The 18,419-nt window shown below is 45.6% G+C and overlaps 1 protein-coding gene across 1 annotated transcript in view; it reads left to right on the top strand.

Moving 5' to 3' along the window:
* LOC111964024 (argininosuccinate synthase) overlaps positions 1-13,735 on the top strand; it is a 29,286-nt gene extending 15,551 nt beyond the window's left edge. Inside the window, exons 9-15 of the mRNA XM_023987679.2 lie at positions 1,457-1,547; positions 4,872-4,956; positions 5,231-5,295; positions 8,012-8,143; positions 9,286-9,442; positions 13,299-13,364; positions 13,506-13,735. Coding sequence (XP_023843447.1) covers positions 1,457-1,547; positions 4,872-4,956; positions 5,231-5,295; positions 8,012-8,143; positions 9,286-9,442; positions 13,299-13,364; positions 13,506-13,554 — 645 coding nt within the window. The 3' untranslated portion in view covers positions 13,555-13,735. The remainder of the gene's footprint in view (positions 1-1,456; positions 1,548-4,871; positions 4,957-5,230; positions 5,296-8,011; positions 8,144-9,285; positions 9,443-13,298; positions 13,365-13,505) is intronic.
* Positions 13,736-18,419: the final 4,684 nt, after the last annotated feature.

Here is an 18,419-nt window from a genome sequence, read left to right as displayed (position 1 = left end):
CCTGTCTTTCGGGGCCAGGGGCTTTGGGACCGGTCCACCTGCGGGGGGCTGGAATTGAAATGCATTGATCTTTAAGCACTGGAAACTATTCCCTCGCTCTTTCCATTTCTCTCTCTCCCACTTTCAGTCACTAGCGTCTCGTGAGCATACATGTTTGAATTGATATTCCATGTATTTCCTTGTGATGATGTGTCTGTGTAGAGAGGTAAGAAGGATAACGTCTTTATCATATAGTGAAGTCTAGCCGGCAGAAACAATGCATCTTCATTGGTTAGGATTGTGTAGGCTTTAAACCACTGTAGTAGGTAAGGCAACTCTGTAGAACACTATAGTAACCACACCACCATAGTTATCATACCCAGATTCACAGAGCAAGGCCTCCTCAGTTGTTGTTCAGTTGAAATCATGCCATCTTCCTCGGTTCTGTCCCCTTCAATAGTATGCATCAAATGGGTTTTTAGGTGAGTCGTTTTGCCCCACTCCTTCTCCCTCTCGTTTGTCGCCTTCTTGGGCGCTGAGGCAGAAAATAAAAGGAGAGATGGGAGCCTTCAAAGTCGACGTTGGTGTTTAGTTAAAAGGAAAGAAGCGATTGCACTCGTTCCCCGATGTGGGCAATCTCTCTGCGGCTGAGAGCGAGATTAGTTATCGTATGATGATTTTTTTCGTCTGGTAAAGGTTTTCATTTAAATGCACCCAGTGGTTATTTTGCATAGTTCCCCTGCAATTTGGCTCAGCTCAGGGGACATTGGCCATCGTCTGGTTGTAATGTGAGGTAATTGGCAGGGGTGTCAGCCCGATTTTTATTTAAGTGCTCAACCACCAACTCCCCCCAACTGGAAAACAACAAACGTCTGTCTCGGCTCCTACAACTTCCTATGGCTCTCAGGGTAGGAGGGGTAGGTTGTTGTTGTGTGGTTCCCATAAAGATTCATTCTTCAACTGAAGAGAAATAAAGGAGAAAATGTCAGTCAAAGTCAATTCCAGAAGATGTGGAAAAGCTTATGGGGAGGGGAGGCTGGATGGCAGAATTGGAAGATTTGCTTGCGCCTTTCCAAACAGCCGGTGAATATTGTGTGGCAGTCGCTTGAGTACATCCTGTCATAGTATCAGGTGTGTTTTGACTTATGAAGTGTCTTCTTTCAGTGGATTGGGGTCGGTCTTTCTCTCTCTTTTTTTCCAGCTGCATCTCTTCCTCTTCTCTCCACCTCCCTCTGCGGTGAAAGGCCAAGCAGGGGAAAATGAAACTAAATAGAGGAGAAAAATAGGATGTAGATTTGTCTTTTTCTCTCAGATCCTGACAGCTTTTGAAGGTTATTTTTTTTCACGCATCATCCCACCCCTCCACCTACTATATTTAGGCCCACAGTAGACTGGCTATGTCTGCCATGTTCTCAACTGAATCTCCTAGTACCATACTAAGTGCTGAAATGTGAATATCATTGTGTGTATATTACAGAGCCATGCTCCAGCTGGCCTGTACCAGATGACCAAGAGCCCAGAGGACGCCCCCAACAGCCCAGATGTGCTGGAGATCGAGTTCAAGAAAGGTGTGTGTCCGTCCGTCTGTCTACATCTCCTCATCCCATGTAGTGGGACTTTTTAGTCCTCTAGTTCAGCCGGGGTTTATGATTCAAAGTCCAGTCCTGACCTGTGTTAGTCTGTTCGTCTTGTCCACCAATGGCTTGGCCATACCCACAGCCCCAGGGCTGCTGTAGACCCCGTGCTACCCTGCCTTTCCCTGGCTGTGTTTATCACTCTGACCACCCAGACCTAGGACAGCCCAGCCCCACAACCCGGAGCAGACTGTCTAAACTAAAGCAGCCTGCCCGGGGGCATGGAGGGGCCGGAAGCGTTAAGCCAGCTAATACAATTGACTGAGGGAGGCCCAGGAAAGTGTCACATTTGCACAGTCGCTGAAAAGAGACACACATCCCAGCCTGGGGCCAGAAGCAGAAATCCCTCTAATCTAGATCCTGGTCACAAGTGTCCGTGTGTATAAATGTATAGATGGGGGCTACAGGCTACTGAGGCCTGCTGGGACTTCAAAAGACATGGCAGGACATTAGCCTCTGATCATGGTGATGACCAGTGACAGTTTTATGATGTTGCTACTACACTGAAGCAGTTCAGAGAGGAATAGAAGAGAAAGGAGGTTTCAACTGTGATTTATGTTGGTATCTGTCTGCTGATTTATGCAACTTTGAAGGTTTGTGGGGTTTATTTGAGATTTATATCTGAAATAAGTGAAATTGGAGGGAGAGGAGCAATGATAAAGTTTATAGACAACTGTTAAATCTTCATTTGAAGGAAGGTTTAAACAACTTTTTAAAATTAGTAATAGGAATCTGAAACTGTGACGTCATCGTATAACCTGGTTTCACCTCGGCCCTTTGCTCATTTGCAATCGTTTTTCATCGTTTTTTTTCTCTCCACTTATTGAGTGACGATGACAAAAGCTGTTTTAGTGGCTCACACAAAGGCTTCAGCTTACTCCTCCTCCTCAAGCACAAGATCAGCGCAAGAATGTTTCCATCTTTTCATCTCCCACCAGCCCTTTTTTCACCGGGCTTTCTCACTGATTAAAAAGATAAACTAAACTTTTTTTCATCAGGAGCAGTTTTCCCCTTTCTGTCTTTTTTTTATTTTTTTATCCCTCTTCCTTTCATTGAAAGAGGGGGGAGAGGAAAAATTTAAAGCAGTAATTTTTCCTACAACTGTGTCTGCTGTCCCATTGTTTGCACTGTTCACTTCAGCGCTGAAGAAAAGGGCAGGCAGGGAAAAGAAAGGCCCAGTGAATGATAGACCCGGGCGAGATGGAGGAGAGGAGGACGAGAGGCCGGGCTCGGCTCCCGCATTCACACCCTCACTTAATTTATTTGAACTTTTAATCTAATTATTAACTATTTGGGGGATCAGGGGGCTTTGTCGGAGCGCTATCCGTGTGCCCTCTCTGGCTCTGGGAGTTTTCCTCAGGGGCCGAAGTGACAAAGCCCTTGTCTAAAAATATTTTGTCAAGTCCTTTACGTGTCATTCGAACAGGGCTTACATTTGGGCCCATTGAAATGCAACCAGGAGTGCTGCTTTTTTACCGGGACTTGATTGGCAACTGCAAGCATGCTAAATGCTAATGAGCGCTGGATGGATAGGGGAGTGACTATCTGCAGATTTATTTTTCTTTCTTCTATCCTTCGTTTGTCTTCAAAAGCTCTTTTAGCCCCCCCTCCCTCGCCCATGTCCCAGTCTATTGCACCTCCTCCACCTTTGACCTCTGCGTTGCTCATTTTAACCTATGAATACTATGAATAAGCAAGTAAATGACAGTGATTTATACATTGGCCAGTTAATTAGGTACACCACCCCTTTCATGAAGATGGTTCGCTCCTACAGACAGTAAGTCACATGGCCGTGGCTTGCTATATAAAGCAGGCAGACAGGCACCGAGGCATTCGGTTACTGTTTGATTTAAACATTATTATGGGCAAAACATGTGACCTAAGCGACTTTGAGCATGTTATGATCGGCGGTGCGGGCTTTTCACGCACGACAGTGTCTAGGGTTTACCGAGAACGGTGCGACAAACAAAAAACATCCAGTCAGTGGCAGTCTTGTGGGTGAAAACAGCTCGTTGATGAGAGGATGAAGGAGAATGGCAAGAATCGTGCACGCTAAGAGGCGAATAACGGCGCAGTACAACAGTGATGTGCAGAACATCTCAGAACGCATCTCGTCGGTCCTTGTCACGGATGGATTATTGCAGCAGATGACCACACCGGGTTCCATATCTATCAGCTAAAAACAAGAAGTGGCTCCAGTGGGCACCGGATCATCAACACTGGACAACTGAGGAGTGGAAAAACATTGCCTGTTCCGACAAATCCCAGTTCCTGTTGCGTCATGCTGATGGCAGAGTCAGGGTTTGGCGTAAGCAGCATGAGTCCATGGACCCATCCTGCCTGGTGTCAACGGTACAGGCTGGTGGTGTAATGGTGAGAAGAATGTTTTCCTGGAACACGTTAGCTCCCTTGATACCAATTGAGCAACATTTCCATGGAGAATACAGACTAATTCAGGCAGTTCTGGAGGTAAAGGGGTAGGGGTCTGACCCAGTACTAGATGGGTGTACCTAATAAACTGAGTTTAGTGTGTCTTTGAAAAAAGTTGGATGGAGATTAATTGGGGAGCACCTAGGCGTGTGTGTGCTTATTAGGAATGGTCAATGCATTCCTAATAATGCAAGCACACACATTCACTCATACCGCAGTGCGAGGCTATTGGTAGAAAAGGTATGGGTGACTCAAAGCCCGGGTGTGTAATTAAATTAGGAAAGGCCTGTCTGGGATTTCACAGCCTACAAATGAGCAGGGCTTTTGAATGTATTAGTACTTCTCACCACATCCCATTGAAGTATTCTACCATTAACACCCCTTACCCTCCCTCCCACATTCCCCCACATCCAAATCTCCCTCTCCACTCCCGCACTCTTTTCATGGTCTCTCCCATCTCCCTTGTGAACTGTGTTCAGTGCCTGGGAATCAGTCTCTTCACTTTGTTTGTTTTTAGTGAACATTAAACGAATAGGTGGAAATGTAGTAACAATTTTGGCCATATATATTGACTCTGTCAGATTCACAAATACAGCTCCTGCCCAAATCCAAAATTGGCTGAATGTGACGAGATCAGATTTGAAACTGTAAGAGAACAATATTAACCTCAATGACCTACTGTAGTACAGTATTATGATGATGCAGTATCTCTCCAGACTGTTGCCGTAACTGACTGTCTGACTGTTCCATTCTTGCCGTAACTGACTGTCTGACTGTTCCATTCTTGTCGTAACTGACTGTCTGACTGTTCCATTCCAACCCACACAGGTGTGCCCATCAAGGTGACCCACGTCAAGGAGGGGAAGTCGAAGGACACACCGCTGGACATCTTCTCCTACCTCAATGAGATGGGGTGAGTCGGACTTTGTCTTGCCTCAATGAGATGGGGTGAGTCGGACTTTGTCTTGCCTCAATGAGATGGGGTAAGTCTGACAATCAATAGGGAGAGCCAAACTGCGAATGAGAATCCTTTATTGGCTGCATGGAACCACCATTAGAGGGCAGTGTGTAAACTCTTACTGCAGTGTTTTCAGCAAAGTGTGGGTGTTTGCAGGCGAGAATATAGAAATATTGACTACTGTTCTTGGTGAGTAAGAATTCCATTGTGGTTTCCATTGTGGTCTCAGAGGGCGGCATGGAGTTGGGAGGATCGACATCGTGGAGAATCGCTTCATCGGCATGAAGTCCAGAGGTAAGGCAGTGACAAGGTGTAATGAGAGAGCCTATATGTATAAAGAGAAGAGCTCCTGAGAGAATAAAGATGAATTGAGAGAAAAAAATGTATACTGTATCAATAGCTTTGGTTAAAATGTACTTCCCTTTTATAGAGATTTTAGATTTATAGATAAGCTAGCACAAAGACATACAGTACTTACTCCACCATAAGTGCCAACACTTCCATGTCCTATCCATTTGTAAAGCTTCCTGTCACATCTAGTGCTTTCAGGCAATTGCAGTCATTTTATGTCAGTGCTAAAAGGGAACACTTGCTATTCCACTTGCATAAAAGTGTTGTGGAGGAAAAGCAAGACCATGAACAAACACAGCATTATGTGCCTCTCTTTCCTTTCAGAGGAAATGTTTTTCTCTGGTTCACCTGTAAACTGAGGGTCTGATGTGACCCACATTCACTTTCACATGCAGAAAGCCTTCACATTTCTCTTTTTGCAGCCTCCCACACACAGACACACGCTGTTGTTCACACACACACACACTCCATCTCGGCAGTCGGCCACTCCTCCGCATGACTTCTAATTCCCCTCTCCGTCAACAGAGCTTCTCAGAAACCTCCTTATTTCTGCATGCTTAAGGGCCGTGAGGGGCCAAGATGTTTGTGGCACCGTGTCCCATGTCAGACAGCACGTCACTGACTCCTTCAGTGGCCCCGGCCTCCTGCCACACTGCATTTCTACTCCTCACAATAGCCTGACCAGCAAATTGACTCGCCAACACACTCCGCCTCTGGCGTAGTGGCAGGTAGAAATTGAAAAATGGGAAGCCCACTTTTCTCCCTCTTGGCTGCACAAAAGATCAAAGCTCATCTTTTCTACAGAAATGGGAAAGGAGGAGTGTGAGGTTTGACGGCAGTGAATAACTAGTAAAGATTGTGTGTTGACGGCAGGGGGAGAAGGGGGGTTTGCACAAAAGATGCCAGGGAGGATTGACTAGTTGACAGACTGAATGTGTCATTTATTTGTATGTCTTGGGGGGGGGTCAAGAAGGCGGGGCATGGAAATGGTTGTCAAGAATGTTGTCAGTTCTCGACAAAACATTCACTGGTGTATGTAAGTGGTGTACACCTGTCAACCCTTGTCTGAGCTCTGAACTCTCTACTGTGACGAACCATGTTGTGCTGAGGATCTGTAGAGAACGTTATGGTGATGATTAACTGGTTTGATTGATATATTATTGAAAGAAAATTGATTTGTTTTTTGGGGGGGGAATTATCTTGTTTTTCAGACATTTTGGAATATCAGACATTTTTACTTTTTCGTGTTTCAGGAATTTAGGCCTAGTTGAATTCAAGAACTACAATTCTGAAGTGTGTGCTCTGATTCTTGATCAGAGGAACATCAGGAAAGCAGGAAGCAGGCTTAATGTGTGTATTTGTGCCTGCATTCGTGGGCTGTACGCCCAAGGTGGGGTTAAGCCTTAGTCTTAACCCCTCTACCCCCTCTAGCAGAATTGGCCTACATACAGAGAAACTGTTTAAAAGATTAATACCTGGAAATCACTGGTGTTTTTGTCTACCTAAGCTTAACTAAGCCACAGTTGGTTTAGCTAAGGTAAGAGAGACTTTTTATTGTTCATTTGTCTTTCTAATCTCTCTTTGGGGTGCTTAAAGTAAATTGGGCAGTTTGAACTGTTTTATCAGATAGTGACAGTTGAAATGCCCTCTGTTGCCTTGTTTTAGTGGCTCAAATTGCCCCTTTTTGACGTTTAGATGATCAGCCAAATCCTGTTTTGGGCAGCCAGTGCTTTGTAAGTGCTTCTCAATTTTCAGATTATGTTTTGGTCCCCCCCTCGCCTTCATGTAGGCTCCATCTAAGACAAGAATTGTATCGGTGCCCCTTCTAACAGTGAATTGAAGTCCCAACACAAGGCGCCCATCCGCAGAGTTTAACCCCAACGACTGAATGGAAAGGATAGGAATATCCTGTTAAATGCTGCCCACACGCAACCATAGTCAATTAAACAGAGATTCCCAGTGGTTTAGCGTATTAGAATGGCATTATTTGAATAGAGAAACGCGATCTCTCCTCTGGTCTCTTTCGGCCTTCTCTTTTCTTTTCGACCTCATAAGACAGACAGCTGAGTGACAGCTTCATTTCTCCTGTCACCCCCCCCCTCTGTCTTCTCCCTCCGTTCCCCTCAACAGTGCAGTGGGGGTAAATTGCAGGGTCGGGAGAGCCTGGGGCCTAGCTCAGGGCTGGCGGGGGCCTCCTACCCTGTCATTTGCCCGCGACAGGCTCATTCTGACTGGGTTGATATACTGTGGTGCTGGCCTGTCCGTCAGCCACAGTAGTGGAGGAGGAGGAGGAGGGTGAAGATGGCTGGTGCCTAATAGAGCTGTCTGAGTTGAGTTGGTCCTGGAAGGAAGTACAATGAGGTTGTCATGGACACAGGACCACCAGGGACCTCTTCTGATCAATTTAAATTCTATTGGTCGCATACACATATTTAGCAGATGTTATTGTGGCTGTAGCTAAATGCTTGTGTTCCTAGCTCCAACAGTGCAGTAAAATCTAACAATTCACAACCATACACGCATCTAAAAGTAAGAATGGAATATTTTGTTTGGGGGGGGGCAACTTCAGACTATTTTGAAATGCAACGCAACCTATGTGCTTAATTTGTCTCTCCACCTTTCGTTCCGCACCTAGTTGTGTGTTTCTGTGCTCCCCCAGGTATCTATGAGACCCCAGGAGGCACCATCCTGTACCACGCTCACCTGGACATAGAGACCTTCACCATGGACCGAGAGGTCAGGAGGATCAAACGGGGCCTGGGGGTCAAGTTCGCCGAGATGCTCTACAACGGTACGTTTGGTGTATAATGCAAAAAAACAAACATTTAAAGAAATGCTCATACAGCATTCAGAAACGGTGCATTCACTCCATGAGGAGGTCATGGTTGTGTTCTCTCCTAGAACACACACAAAATGGTTAGCCAAAAACTATTCAGCCTCCTGATAATACATTTGATTTATATCATTTTCACTTGCTTTCAAAGCACTTTACATTGATGATAAAATTATGCAAAATACTTTACACCGACCTGGGTGATAAATTGTGCATGGCACACGACAGCCATTTTGTGCCAGAACACCTCAGACAGTGGCAATCACGGTGATTGACAGGTGAGGAGTGACTATGTTACTTCTGCCTCTCATAGAGGTAATGTGTGACTGAATGACTGGGGCCTAGGCCTCCTGTCCGCCTGGCTCAGGTGTCCTAATCCCCCCCGGCCGGCCTTCCTTCATCCCTATAATAGGATCACAGCCGTTAGAGACTGATTACTGAGCCACTGCAATTTAAACCCTCATGAGAGGAGGGAGCTGGCCAGGCAGGCAGAGAGACCAGGGAGAGAGAGCGAGACACCAAGGTACAGGCGCTAGCTAGGTCCTTCTAGGAGGGGGGCAGAGATTAAACTCATTATGGTCTTAAAGCGTGAAATACCACTGTCTCTGCCTGGCCCACTGCATGGGCTAAAGCCACAGGGGATTCCCTGAACAGAACACAGTATGGAGAGAGAGAGAGAAAGAGGACAGCTGTGGCTTGATCCATCCACTCAGCCCTGGCCTGACTGTGTGATACTCACACCAGTGCAGATTCAGTGGAAAGGGACTGGGTGAGAGGATTGTTCTTGGGATTGGGAGGTGGAAGGGCATGGAAGAGGAAGAGAGCCACCCCATGGAGATGGGCGTCGTTTCTCTCTATCCCCCCCAGTCCAGCTGTCCCTCAGACCGACAGAGCAGGTCACCTGGGTGAGGCAGGAGAGGGGGGAAAGGGTCTGAGCCTCACCTGGAGCGATGGGACGAGCGCTCGCATGAGGAGTGTGATTGGAGGAGGATGTGGTGGGGGGGGTCATATGTGCACAATTGAACCACACTTCTAATGGAGGCTGAAGGATGATTTCCATTATAGTAGTATGTATACATCCAGTTCCTTGTTGTCCCCAGGTTTCTGGTATAGTCCGGAGTGTGAGTTTGTGCGCCACTGCATAGACAAGTCCCAGGAGAGCGTGGAGGGCAAGGTGCAGCTGTCTGTTTTCAAAGGCCAGGTCTACATCCTGGGTCGTGAGTCGCCCAAATCCCTCTACAACGAGGAACTGGTCAGGTAAGGACCTATAGCATTGTGTGCATGTGACTGATCTCTGGGTACAGTATAATCAGTTCACTGCATATATGCAGTATCCCCATTGTTTGCTCAGGTCACTTCATTCTCCACTGACCCCACACCAACAATAAATGGACACTGGCTCCAAAGACATCAGTGTGCGGAGCAGGGGTGTCAAGCTCAATTCCTGGAGGGCTTTCTCCCCCTTGGCCTCTTCGCTGTGGAACAGTGAGTCCATTCAGACACCTAACCCCCAATGCCCCCTGGGCTGGCTCAGTGCTGACCAAAGCAAAGCCTCCATATGCCCCCTTCCATCTACCCTCCACCGCTAATGGCATTTCCAGCCAAAGGAGAGGAGAGCGCTGCTTTTAGGGCCAAAGCACAGGTTTCGTGCTAGTTAAGCAGGGGGAGCTGTGCAACTGAGAGCTCAACCTTGCTCTCTTTCACACACACTCCTGTTGGTGACTGAGTGTTGGGTTGCACTGGAGGAGAAGTTCTTAGGGGCACTATTCTGAGGTAACAGATGTGCTGAGTGTCCTGTGAAGGATCCCATTGTGGTGCAAAGTCCACTTATACCACCTGAAGAACAGCCCTACACACACACACTCCATTTCACTCTCCAAACCCATGCTTAACTGTAAGACCCTGGTGGACAGCTAGCTGCGTCTCCTCAGTAAACAGTGTCATTAACACAGTGGTATAGCATCGCACACACGCTGCATTGATCTGGGACAAATGTCAAAAGGTTTCCTGCTAGGTGTTTGGCAGTCAATTAGACCACATGGTTTTTCCTATGTATTCACCTTCTGGAAACCTGCTTCCACAGCCATTCAACACCTCATTGACAGCACTCATAAGATGGTAGGTAGGGAGCCTTGTTTTGAGAGTTGGTGGTGGTCTTGCCTTTCTTTCTCTCCACGGAATCTTTTTTTCTCCTGCCGTTCTTTGATTTCCTCCAGCACGGTGTGTCTGAAGAATGAGTGCAGGTCTTAGATTAGCAGCTGGGGCTCCGTGGAGGAGGAGCGGAGGGTGTCAGCGCTGCAGGTAAAAACTACTGTAATTAGGCCCTATTCCCACTACGAGATATGAAGGCGAGTATAAGGGGACGGGGTGGCGAAAAGATAATTCTACTTTTCAATTCACATTACATCCTTGCCTAACCTTTTGTTGTGGCTGGCAATGCGACATTCTTGGTCCGCAGCTCAAATTGACCGTAAATATCACAGTAGCCAGTAAACACAAAATATTCAGCAATAACCAGGTTTCTATCCAGCCTTTTTATGCGAATAAAGTACATGTCGGATAAAAAAAAAAATCACAACAGGCCTAATGGAAAAACCAATTTGTCGGTAAACTTTCCAAATGTCGACAAAACAAAATACGCTTAACAAGGTGGGCTATTTTTGTCGGTAAAATTAATTATGCGAGAAATGGAGGTGGAAACGCTTTTATACTCAAATATTTATATTATAACCATATCGAAGTAAACTTGGAGTCATGCAATGACTCGTTGTGTGGTCCACGTATACAGTTTGAGGCTACAGGTGAAATAAGTTATGATGAACTTCACAGGGTGATGAGCTTGATGCAACTTTCCAATAAATATTGAGGGTCTTATTCTGGTGACATGATGATCGATGCTTGGCTACCATTTAACAAATAAACAATCTCGCTGTCCATAATATTCTCATCATGTAGGCTATACCCTCACTGTATCTGGAGCTGTTGGCTAGAGCGCAAGTGCCGATACCAGAATGGGCACATTCACTATAAAACACACATTTTGTTTGTGACAAGACCATCAGCAGAGTTGAAAATGCGATGGAAACCCATTTAACTTGTACTTTTTAATTGGGTACATGGGAATTTAACCAAGTTATTTTTATGTGCACTACATCATCACGCAAAGCCTTTATCCACAACAAGTCCATTTGATGGAATCACGTTTCTGGTGGGGACATGCGCATATTGTTTTTATGCTGATTTTAGAATATTCTTATGGAAATCTGTCGCCAATTGGATGGAAACTTCGCTTTTATTGAATAGTACAACAGCCACATTGCACTCTTGGATAGTACAACAGCCACATTGCACTCTTGGATAGTACAACAGCCACATTGCACTCTTGGATAGTTACAACAGCCACATTGCACTCTTGGATAGTACAACAGCCACATTGCACTCTTGGATAGTACAACAGCCACATTGCACTCTTGGATAGTACAACAGCCACATTGCACTCTTGGATAGCTACAGCCACATTGCACTCTTGGATAGTACAACAGCCACATTGCACTCTTGGATAGTACAACAGCCACATTGCACTCTTGGATAGTACAACAGCCACATTGCACTCTTGGATAGTACAACAGCCACATTGCACTCTTGGATAGTACAACAGCCACATTGCACTCTTTGGATAGTACAACAGCCACATTGCACTCTTGGATAGTACAACAGCCACATTGCACTCTTGGATAGTACAACAGCCACATTGCACTCTTGGATAGTACAACAGCCACATTGCACTCTTGGATAGTACAACAGCCACATTGCACTCTTGGATAGTACAACAATTCATAAGCATGTATGTGCATTGTGCAGACAATGAAAGGTTTATTTTCTTGTCTGTTTGCTACACTCATTACATTTTGATTTATAGCATGCCTTCATCAAGTAACGTTAGCCCATCAAAAAGGAACGATTAACCTTCTCATATGAATATAAAAGTACAGTAGGCATACCTTAAAACAAACCAGCCTTAATTTTTTTCAATATCATGTGAATCATTAAATGTGGTAAAAACTCATTGCTACTGAAAACATGGGCATAGGTGACTAGACCTAGATGAGCTGTTTTGTATGGAAGCCCATACCTGCCACCAACAAAATGTAATGAAATAAAATGGCTGATTGGTCAACGTGTGCAATTAGTCTGTGCTTCAGTCTGATCAACTGTGGGCTACTGATGACAACCACAGCTGCAAGTAGCCTAGAGAATCCTACTGATAACAACCACAGCTGCAAGTAGCCTAGAGAATCCTACTGATAAAAACCACAGCTGCAAGTAGCCTAGAGAATCCTACTGATAACAACCACAGCTGCAAAGTAGCCTAGAGAATCCTACTGATAACAACCACAGCTGCAAGTAGCCTAGAGAATCCTACTGATGACAATCACAGCTGCAGGTAGCCTAGAGAATCCTACTGATGACAACCACAGCTGCAGGTAGCCTAGAGAATCCTACTGATGACATCCACAGCTGCAGGTAGCCTAGAGAATCCTACTGATGACAACCACAGCTGCAGGTAGCCTAGAGAATCCTACTGATGACAACCACAGCTGCAGGTAGCCTAGCGAGGCTCTAACATAGAGGAACATACTCTCCCCTCCGACACACACACACCTTACAAATACACACACCGAGGAGGAGAAGGGAACGAGCCACAAGAGGCCTATATAATAGATGTTCACTGGCACAATTTTTACATCACGGGAGTTGCTTACAAAAAGGATGTCACAGACAAGAAACCATCAGGTTATGAGAAACTCATTTCCTCTGCTTAGGAGTTTGTACAAAACTGGATTGTCTACAAATGAGCTTTTTCTCAACGTGTGGTTGTTTTCCCCCCCCTCTGAAATCGCAAACATAAAGAGCAAATGCGTTCAGAGAAAAATCTATTGACATTTTTTTGAATGATGCAATAATCTGTGGTTAATGTTATTCACTGTCCTACCTCTCCTGTGTGCTAGACGGGTGTTGGAATAACCACAGTTTAGAATGTGACTGCAAAAGCCCTTCCCCAACCACATAGGCCTACACAATAACGTGACTTATCCCTCTTCTTTCGTCCCAGTATGGACGTGCAGGGAGACTATGACCCATGTGATGCCTCTGGATTCATCAAGATCAACGCTGTCAGGTTTGTGTCCTTCATAAGCAAACTCATTTGTCCCAAAAAAGTTATATTTTCAAGAAGGCTTCTTGAAACCATATTTTTTTTTACATACATTTTTTAAATGTAGATAAATGCGCTAACTAGCTCTCTGTTCTCTCACTGCAGACTAAGGGAGCACCACCGTTTGCAGGGGGAACATCGCTCCAAGCACTAGGGCTAGACGGTCAGCCTTGGATCATCTTTCTCTCCCCTGTATTAGAGGGAGTCTTAAGCAGCTTTACACTTCCTAATGTTTACTCACCCCTCTTGCCTTACCGGAGTAGTTTTTTAGTTGCATATTTCATATTAGGTGTTTGTTACCGTATCTTGAAATAAAACGTATTTGGATCATTGAAGTGTATTGCTGTCACACTAAATTTTGTGCTTAAGAGGGTAAATGAAAATTCTTACATTGATTTAGTATATCTGATAGGTGTCCTTTTGGTACAGAACAGTCGTATCTGGGCACTGTTCTGTCAAGCGGTTAAGGGTATCAGGGAAGCTGTATCATGTTAACAGTATATGTAGATCAGTAGATGACGCTGTTGCCTAGTGGGAGGTTAGTTGGTTGCACTGGTGTGCTTTGGCCTTGTTGCTAGGCTAGCTGTCATCTACTGTAGTGGAAGTGATGAGGCTATTTCTGGTCTGTGACGGCACGACTGGAGTGAAAGGACAGGCCAATTGGGGGTCGACGTATATCAGGCTCAGCATGTGTGCTCTGCTCTCTTCATCCCAACTGCATATGGACAGACAGCCAGCAAGAGATGAACTTCTCATCTTATGAACGTATGAACTTCTCTGAGGCTCCATTGACATGGATGTGCGTGTCTCAATGCAGAATCAATGTTAAATGATTTTGAATTTAAACAAACTGTTTTTAAAGTTAGTGCCCTATAGTCTTATTTTTCATTCTTCCTCTCACACTATATGATCCAAACCCTCTCCAGATCTTGGTGTGTCCCACACTGTTGAAGGGGCGATAGGTTGAATGAGGGGCCGCCCTGAGCCTGAGGTGGACCCAGGCAGGAGCCCTCCTGCTGGGCTTAATGGCCGGTGGGGGATCCCCAGGTCCTTTCAGTCCCACCAGAACCCCTCAACCCTGCTCAATTACACCGCAGGCGTCTCAGTCTGCCTGGTCAATTACCAGCAAGCCCTGGCATTTAGTAACGCGTGCATACATTCAGCAGGTCGCCTGTAATCACTGGCCTTTCGGGGGGAAATTGCTTGTGCAGAAAATGAGGGATTCAGATTAGCCAGTGAAGCTGAAGGAGAAAGGAGGGTAGTACGACTGTCACTCTCAATCTGTGGTCTGTGGTTGGAGCTCAGTATAGCTCTGTGTAGGGGGAAGATAGTTATGACCTTTCACCTTTGTGTCTTACCCCAGGTCATTAGCCATATAAATGAAGCAGACTGACATGTGAACACTGCTAGGTGTGTGTGAGAGAGAGTGATGGAGAGCTGTGGTCTGTGGCAGCAGTCAAGGTGCCGCAGTTCAGAGCATTAACCACTAGCCTGTCCAAGGATTGGATGACATCATGAGAACGGCCTGGGCAGTGTGTACCGTGTGTGTTGCCTGTGTCTCGTGTTTCAGCGCCAGCCAGCCTCCTGCTCCGCTCTGCCCGCCCGCCTGTGGCTTCACGGCAGCCTGCGTCTCTGTCAGGTATGAAAGCGAGGACACCTGACCAAGGGAATTAATCATCCTTGACCCTGAGTCAATTACCCCTCATTACCCACTCTGTGTCAGCCTCTCCAAGGAGCAGCGCCACAATGGGACGACATGAAAGTCAACGGCGTCCCTGAATGGAGCCCTAATGGATGCTCTTCTGTCTGTCTCCGTAGGAGCAGACCTTCACTCTCTGTCACTCTCTCACTGCACACAAAGGACACCATTGTTCCCAGGTTACTGTGGCCTCTTGAGACGGATCCTCTAGTATTTTGTGACAGAGAGGGTACACGGGTGCAGGTGATTTGTCTCTGCTGTAGTGAAAAATGTGAACAACATGGACTGTAGTCCAATTTGTAACTGCGATATCTCAAATTGTGAATTCAGTTCAAATTATACATATTTTTTTATTTCTCTCGGAATTCATCTGTACCTGCTCTAAAGTGTATAACTGAACGAGAAACAATATCTTCAATCAAGTCATCCTCATAAAGTTTTCTGTAAACTGAAGTTAATGGCAAACAATGTAACAGTAAAGGAGGGAGAGCTGGGGGTCTATTAAGCACAGATGAGTCTATTCTCTAACAGAATGTCTTGGGTCATTTAATCCTAGCCTACCTGTCTGGAGGAGTCAGGGGTCCCAGGTTCACTGACCTCTGCTCTAAACGGCAGCCAGCACAAAAGAAGCTGGAACAATAACAGTCCACAGGAGGTCAATTACCTGCAATTAGAATGCAAGGCAGGTCCCATCATTATGGTGAACCTGTAACCTAAGACGACAGCCCCATAAGCTTTCTCTATTATGTCTGTAGTGCACTTCACCCTGGGACTGGGAGTGTAGACCCTGCGTCCACGGTTCCCAGCTAGACACCTGGAAGAGTGGCAGTAACGCATGAGCGCATTCCTTCCCTGTGTTCACTCCGTCTGCACTGAGGTAGTCTCTCCTGACAGATGGAAACATTAAGAGGCGGGGTCTCACATGAGCTTTGGTTCTGGGGGCAGAGTAGATTGGCACTGAGGAAGGAGCTGGATGGGTTAAATAAAATTCACAGTATGCATGTACCTTATTGCCTTCAACTCCCCTTGGTTTACAGATCAGTGCAAATGATGTGTGGAGAGGCAGACACTTTTGACTGTCGAAATGCACCCAAATAATATGCATGTAATCCTCAATGTTATGAAACCAATGTGTGACATTATCTGCATAGCATGTAGAGCAAATTAGTCCATCAATATTTTAGAATATGAAACCAATTCCACCTGGTTGGGATGGAGTGTAATGCTGCCTGATCCAGCACCAGAGGGGTTAACAACGGTCCCCAGAGGTTTCCCCAGAAAGCTAATGGGCCAGGAAAAGACAATGAGGTCATCCTCTCACTGGAGAGTGAGTCGGGGAGATTTACGACAGGCCGAGACACACCACAGATTGGTTCTGACTTACTATATACTGTTCTGTGTTAAGTGGAACCGCTGGGATTAATGGATGTAGGCATTAGGTGACTTAATCCCACTGTGATGAGATGTGAGGATGGTATAAGGTTTCACAGACAGTGACATGTGACACCGAAGATGCCTTGCCAAGTCCACCACCGTGTTCGACATATGAGTTGCAGTATGTTTAATATGAAGCAAACCCAGGCTGTGAAAGTGTATCAGAGAAACATAACAGCCTCTCCTTTTGCAGTGCTTATTCTACAGTACTTGACTGTAGGACAACCTAGCTATCTAATATGCATGGATCCTGTGTTCACGGCGGTTGGGACAGACTTATTTCTGGTGTCAAAGGACACTGGTATGTTACTTCCTCTCCCCAAAATCTATAAACGGATGGAGGACCATTATGGTCAAAGCCTTGTCTTTGTTTGGACACAGCCAGTGATGAAATATTGATGGAAAATTATAAATATTTTGCCTCCTGCTTAATGTTGCCCATCTGAGAGGGTTAATGAGTGTTTGGGATTCCCTGTCTCCTGTTACAGCAACTAGACTTATAGGGTCTGTCCCCCTGGGGCCAGGGATAATCGATAGCCTTTTACAATGCCAGATTAATTTTTTCTTGGTCTACGAGGTCTTTGTGGCCAGGCTGAATCTTGTTCACCAAAATGCAAGATTTAAATATGTTGGAAAGTTTGGTAGATTTACAATGTGGTCACTGCACAGGAATTCTGTTGTATTTCATCATCTGCAAAATATTATCCAACATACTTTTCTAAACTTTTCATATTCACAATAGTATTTTAACAGATATGTTAGGGGCGGCAGGTAGGCTTGTGGTTAGAGTGTTGGGCCAGTAACCGAAAGGTTGCAAGATTGAATCCCCGAGCTGACAAGGTAAACATCTGTCATTCTGCCCCTGAACAAGGCAGTTAACCCACTGTTCATAGGCCATCATTGTAAATAAGAATGTGTTCTTAACTGACTTGCCTAGTTAAATTAAGGTTAAATAAATAAATGTTACCTGCTGTCTACTCCACCCCATTCATACCTCTCCATCTTTGTCACAACAGTGTTCATGTAGGGATAGATGTGAATGATGGTTTGCCCTGTGCCCCATTCAGACCAATACAAATCCATAGATGACAAATCCATGGGGTTTAAAGCTTCTCTAAGAGGGGCTTTCCTCCCCCAGCCAGTTCCATAGAGGGAGTGTGCAGCCAGGAAGTCTTCACAGATCTCACCAGGGAGAAGCAGCCAGGATCAGAGGGGTCTGGTCTCTATCCCATAACCAGCTGCCCTGTGGTCTCAGACCAGCTCCAAAACCCAACTCCCCAGGGCAGCAGTAATGTAGTATGTTTATCTCAAATCAATAGATTTATCTCCCTGGCAGTGACTACGCTCTCCAGCTCCCTCCCTGGAGTCTGCTGGTTTGTTAGCAGGCACACTCATTATGTCCTTCGATTTGTTTCTGGAAGAGGTGGTGAATGGATGAGTGGCCTATCAGGTTCAAGGTGGTGATCCTGCTTGAGTGTGAGTGTATCCCTAGGAAGGTGATTTTAATGTTTAATGGCCCTGTTTACAATGAGTATACAAAACATTGCTCTTTCCATGACATACTGACCAGGGGAAAGCTATGATCCCTTATTGATGTCACTTGTTAAATCCACTTCAATCAGTGTAGATGAAGTGGAGGCAGGTTAAAGAAGGATACTTAAGCCTTGAGACAAATGGATTGTGTATGTGTGCCATTCAGAGGGTGAATGTGCAAGAGAAAATATAAGTGCCTTTGAACGGGGTATGGTAGTAGGTGCCAGACGCCCCGGTTTGTGTGAAGAAATGCTACGCTGCTGGGTTTTTCATGCTCAACAGTTATTCGCATGTATCAAGAATGGTCCATCACCCAAAGGACATCCAGCCAACTTGATATAAATGTGGGAAAC

The sequence above is a fragment of the Salvelinus sp. IW2-2015 genome, linkage group LG5 (assembly GCF_002910315.2).
Source record: "Salvelinus sp. IW2-2015 linkage group LG5, ASM291031v2, whole genome shotgun sequence".
Classification (NCBI taxonomy): domain Eukaryota; kingdom Metazoa; phylum Chordata; class Actinopteri; order Salmoniformes; family Salmonidae; genus Salvelinus; species Salvelinus sp. IW2-2015.
The sequence above is the reverse complement of the archived record's forward strand: the minus strand, read 5'-3'. Positions and strand labels throughout refer to the sequence as shown.